Below are 5,673 nucleotides of genomic sequence, written 5' to 3' on the forward strand. Positions count from 1 at the left end.
AAATTTGTAAAGAGGAATTTCCCTGGTTCTATAAAAAGGTCATGCTACCCAATAAATAGAGCTGGGAAGCAGAAAGAACTTCATCTTCCTGATTGTCTGGTCCAGATCACCCTCATCATAATGGTATGTGGAGGCAGTGCTGCAGAAATGGGCTGCGCTCTCTTACGGCAAACGTGTTTTATGAAGGCAGCATCTGACAGAAACAGTTTTATACGATTTATTCTAACAGTGCCCATGTTTAGCTCATATTGTTTCGGGTAAATTATTTCTATCTCAAATTAAGTTATGCTAAGTTTTGCTTCCTGGCGTTTTTTCTTCTCTCTCCAGGTGTTTTTAAACCTCTCAACGGAGCTGCTCATCCTCCTCTCTGTGCGCTCCTGGCTGGTGCACGGCGCCACCTCCACGCTGACCTACAAAGTCACCGACCCGATCACCGGCAACCCTCTGCAGTGTGACCGCTGCCCGCCGGGAACATTTCTGCGCGCCAGCTGCTCCTCCATCAAAAAGAGTGAGTGCGCTCCGTGTCCACAGGACTCCTTCACGGAGCTCTGGAATTACATCGGGAGATGTTTACGCTGCGGAGTCTGCGGGCGGAACCAGGTGGTTAAGAAGGAGTGCACCGCAAACAGCGATTGTCAGTGCGAGTGTAAACAGGGTTACTTCTACCATCAGGACTACGACATGTGCGTCCGACACAGCGAGTGTCCCTCTGGGCAGGGAGTGCTCACCAAAGGTACAGCCTGTCTACACTAGCTTCGTTTCATACTTTCATAACAGTGCAGTTTTATTGATAGTTTATGTGTTTCACCTGCAGGTACACCAGAGAGAGACACAGTGTGCGGTATCTGCTCTGTTGGCACCTTCTCTGATATTTCCTCCACTGATCAAAACTGCACACAGCACAAGAGCTGCAGCGACGCAGGGCAGCAGATGGTGCTGAAAGGCGCCGTCTGGCATGACAGTGTGTGTGCAAACTGCAGAGACCCGAAAGGTAAAATATTTTCCTTCGAGTTAAAAATTGGCTGGTTAATATAAAGGGGTTATTTAGTTATATGATGGAGCACATAAACTACAGTTGTTTTATCTGTCAGTCCTATTTATAAAGGTCAAAGGGCACGACTAACGCTGGTCCTGTCAAATAGACTGCCCATTTTAGCCAATCAGATGTTTCAGTCATTTCATAGTGCACTACTGCATAACTGAATACCCAAATATTTAATATTCCTTAACAAATGGTCTGTTTAAATTTATCTTCATTTTTTCTCTAATGTCTTAAATAGCTTTGAATATTTGATCATCTATCTAGCTATATACTAATCAATAAACTATAACAAAATTAAATAATTAGGAAAGGAATCATTTTATTTTTTGTTCATTTGTTTTCATTATATAAAGTGTTGCCTTGTTGCTGAAATGTGCTATAGATATAAACTTGCCTTCATTTATTTTATAACAAATGTTTTTTTTTTGTTTTTGTTTTTTTTATATGGCATAAATTATTATGTATATATATATATTTAGATTGTTTTTGTGGTCTGGGCTTCTATTAGCCCTGTATATTTAAACACTAAGTCACCAATACATGTAAGATACTTTCACTTCTCAATAACTGAAAGTTATTTAAATCGTTACTAAACACTGATTTATGACTCCTAAATGTCTTGTTTTACTTTCTACTTCCTGAAAATAGAAAATAAAACAGTTTTGTCGTGTCTGTGTTGCTGGAATGTGTCATAACGTCCCGACTGACTGTCTCCTCTCTCTAGACGGAGCTGAATATCTCAAAGAAATTGTCCCCGCCTTCTTCATTCATCACAAAATAAAAATCAAACGGCTGCGTCGAATGGTGAACAAGCTTCCATCTGACGACGTCAGAAAGCAGGAAGGAACTTTGCAGCTCAGCTTCTCAGAGCTTCACTCACGCATCAGCAGCTGGGTTTCATCTGCAACTCCAGTGCAGATCCGGCAGCTTCCAGTGATTCTGATTAAACTGAGAGCTTCTCACGCAGGAGAAAAACTACAAAAGAAGCTGAATGGAATTGACAAAAATCTATTAAAGCTGTGCCATATAGGAAATGATAGGGAGGTAGATCTAAATGAAACTTTGGCTTAATTTAAATCTACTGTATTTTTTTCCCTCTATTTTTCACAGGCTGCTTTGTTATGCTCAGACTTGATTTTTTTGTGTCATATCAACATGCTGTCTTATTTCTGTTTTTGCAGGTTTTTACACTTTATGCCAAGTTAAAGGAAAACTGGAGCTTTTAATTTAGTTTTAGGAGGTAGAATTTGCACTGCAGGGATCTAAAAGATGTTAAAGGGGCAGTATTATGTAAATGTCATGTTGTAATGTTCTTCCCTCATCAAAACCAGAGAATACATAATGCTGCCCCTTTAAATGCATAGTGTAAATGTTGAAAAGCTTCAGTCTACATTTATCTACCTCCCCTATTTATTTCTCCTGAAGACAGATTGAGCGCTTTTCACTTTTACTTACTGTATTGCAAAACTTGTATTTCAAAAGTATTACTTAGGTATGTCTTGTGTTGAAATTGTCAAAAGAGAGATATTAATTTATTTGAAGAAATATGCAAAGTTTTTTTTATTTTATACACATAGTTGTTTGTTGTTTTTTATATGTAATACTGCTGCATAGACTGCTCAAATAAAAGCAAAACACATATAATCAGTGTTAATTAATCTTTTGTAACAATGACAGCTCCACCAATATCTTCAATCAATACTCACGTATCCAGACAATTTGGATTTCAGAGAGTTCATGTACAGCCATGCACAGGCCAAGAACTACATAGAACCTTCAATACAATGTTTATTTAGTGTTGTTCCATGTTTTTTAAGTCTTCACATCTAAAAGGTAAAATAAGATCATAAGAGCAGAATGTATAAAACACCAGTTATCCCCACAAAAATACATTTTGTCTGTCCATTCATCTAATGAAACAACAGAAACATTGACCTAACCCTTATAGCAAAGTGTGGTCTATTATAAGATAAATCTTACTACATTCACTATACTGTAATACAATATCATAAAAAATAATTAATACCCTGTGAACATTTTCACAGTATGCCATAATCACAACCCCGAATTTAAATGTATTTTATCAAGATTTTATCTCACCAACCAGCACAAAGCATTTCATAGCTGTTTAGTGAATTGACAAAACATGGCTATTTTCCTCACCAACAAAGAATTTTGTGTCTATAGTTTGCCCAAGCATCTTTGTATTTCTTCCATCAGAAAGGTTTATAAAGTATCTCAAAGAGAACGTATTATGTAAAATCAACTTTTTTGAGCTTTATATAATGTTATTAAGTTATTCTCTAATCAAACCTGGAGTGTTGCTTTGGATGTTTGAGAAATCTTTGAATCTTCTGTGGCATCCGTACGGGATTGTAAAACATTTGGGGGAACCAAGCACCGTCTTCCATGTGCAGCTCCTCCTCAGAACTGCAGTCGCCAAGTCAAGCTTTCGCATTACAGAGCTCCCCTTCCTCACAACTCCCCCACTGAGCTCTTTCAGACTTGCAGCAGCAGAAATTAGCAAACACCAAAGCTACAATAGGAAGCCAACTTCAGTGACCACTTTGTCCAAACTATACAAATACCTGACAACCGACATCTGTGTCCACGAGAGTCGCTAACTGAAACACACATTGTGTCTGTACGTCCAAGGAAAAAATAATAAAGTCAGAAGTTATAGCATTACTTTCTAATAAAGTTGCTAGGCTTCATCTCACTGATAAACTGCTCACCATCTTTGTTGAAGCCAGTAGCTTTGAGCTAGTGTAATGCTAACCAACAGGTCTTAAGATACTGCCCTTCCTCATTTGCATATCAAGGCAGATATGCATGAGGTAAAGTGAAAAGAGGAGATGAGGAAATGTACAAAGAACAATGCTTGTTTTAGGAAAACACTAAACACAATATACACATTTCTTGATGAAAATGCATGTGAAAAAGGGAAAAACAAGTATATTTACATTTCTTTATTAAAATGCATGTGCATGGAAAAGGAAAAAAAACAAATATTTATTTATTTTTAATTTTGTCAGTTTTGGCCCTCCATAGACCGCCTAAACAAAAGCCTGGGAAATGAAATAATTACTCAAAGAAGCAGCCAAGTGGCCTATGGCAATTCTGGAGGTACTGCAAAGATCCACAGTTCAGGTCCATGTAAATGACAAGTTATTGGGGTGTGTTCCACAGTGTTAGTGGGTTGATAACACTGCTGTGGATGACAGAAAGCTAGAGAAACTCCCTTCATCCCTGAAAAACACTGTAAAGGGGTAATGCAAGAAGATCATGTGTCTGAATGCCTGAGTTTATGACTTGTCCATCAAACTCACATGGAGCCCAGTGCTTTGTGGTGAGTCACTTCTAAATTGTTATTCCAGTCAGTTTGAAATACAAAAATACATTTGTAATATGCTGATTAAATTTTGCTACGTTAAAGTTGGTTTCAGGGCAGCGGAAAAACTTAAGGTGCTGTATGACATTGCTTCCTATTTTATTCTGTTTTAAATATCAACTAGCTGCTTTGAAACAAAGTAGATATTTATAAAATCTAAACCTAGAACTAAAGCAAAAAAAGAGTTTTGTTTTTTTTCACAACTATATCAACATTAGTTTTAGTTCTCTGTCTGTTATAACGCCACCAGTACCATCAGTTCCTCACCTGTATTGCTAACTCTTCATTCAGTAATTATTTCACCCAATTGAAATAGTTGGGTGAACACCGGTCAACTCCCCGATGTTGCTGTCATCGGGGAGTTCCCTGGAAGGAACTTTGGGTAAGGCAGTGGTTCATCATAGTGGTTAGTTTGCTAATGAGTCCTTACAGAACAACAGAAATACCACACCACACCACACCACACCACACTCTTAGCTCCTTTAATTTGAATGCTGCGTAATGTCTGCCCAATTTACTGAATATACAAAGTGGAGCGACACCCTATGTGAAAACATTACCCTGCCTTCAAGGAAAATTTAGAAAAATTCCACCGAAGTAGAAACACTGAGCTGTATGGTCAAGTGTGGGGATGAGTAGAGGTGGTTTGGTCAGGACGAGCACTAAAAGCACTGCTGCCAACTTGTCACTTTGTCACTGTATTTAGCAACTTTTCAGAAACCTCTAACATCTTAAATAAAAAAAGACTAGCAACAAAACTTCAAACTTGTTTATGTGTTATTGGAGATGTTGGCAACAACACGTGAAAGCAACGATCGCTCTCCAGCAACTATCCTGAGCAAGAAGCGAGTGCCACTCCCATTTCCTGAGCAACGCAGTCAATCTCATACACTCATCCTGAAGCATTGCCCGCATGCAGACAGAGCAGAGGAGACCCATTCCACTCCATGCCCACATTATAAACGAATCATGATTGCGCATAGCTGAGAAATACAATTGATTAATGCTCACAGCGCTCACACTTCCAACTCCTGACTCGCCATGGGGACGTGTGTCTGAGTGAGATGATTTCATACCCAAATGCAGAGCTGTGAAGTTGACCGCAACTGAGCTGTACCATTGTACGCAATAGGAGGATTTAACCAGAGTAGCCATCCTTTAACCCAAAAAGGGCAGCACTAAGATAGTTTTAGGCCACATATTGCAGAATTTAACAAGATTACACAAAAATACCGAGATA

General features: G+C 38.7%; 1 protein-coding gene across 2 annotated transcripts; it reads left to right on the plus strand.

Moving 5' to 3' along the window:
* LOC102230814 (tumor necrosis factor receptor superfamily member 6B-like) lies at window positions 1-2,640 on the plus strand. Of its 2 annotated transcripts, XM_023344561.1 has the most exons (4): window positions 1-123; window positions 328-733; window positions 815-991; window positions 1,767-2,640. In XM_023344561.1, exons 1-4 carry the CDS (start codon window positions 121-123, stop codon window positions 2,111-2,113), a joined length of 933 nt encoding a protein of 310 aa, XP_023200329.1. In that variant the 5' UTR covers window positions 1-120; the 3' UTR covers window positions 2,114-2,640. The 2 variants fall into 2 exon arrangements, with proteins under 2 accessions (XP_023200329.1, XP_023200328.1); XM_023344560.1 differs by lacking the exon at window positions 1-123 and having other exon boundaries at window positions 131-733.
* The last annotated feature ends 3,033 nt before the right edge of the window (window positions 2,641-5,673 follow it).

The sequence above is a fragment of the Xiphophorus maculatus genome, chromosome 13 (assembly GCF_002775205.1).
Source record: "Xiphophorus maculatus strain JP 163 A chromosome 13, X_maculatus-5.0-male, whole genome shotgun sequence".
Lineage (NCBI taxonomy): Eukaryota > Metazoa > Chordata > Actinopteri > Cyprinodontiformes > Poeciliidae > Xiphophorus > Xiphophorus maculatus.

Excerpts from the sequence above, each read along its gene's own strand:
- LOC102230814 (XM_023344560.1), top strand. The coding sequence starts at position 286 with ATGCTAAGTTTTGCTTCCTGGCGTTTTTTCTTCTCTCTCCAGGTGTTT. Across the intron at positions 734-814 it reads GCAGGGAGTGCTCACCAAAG|GTACACCAGAGAGAGACACA; the intron begins GTACAGCCTGTC and ends TTTCACCTGCAG. Across the intron at positions 992-1,766 it reads AAACTGCAGAGACCCGAAAG|ACGGAGCTGAATATCTCAAA; the intron begins GTAAAATATTTT and ends TCCTCTCTCTAG.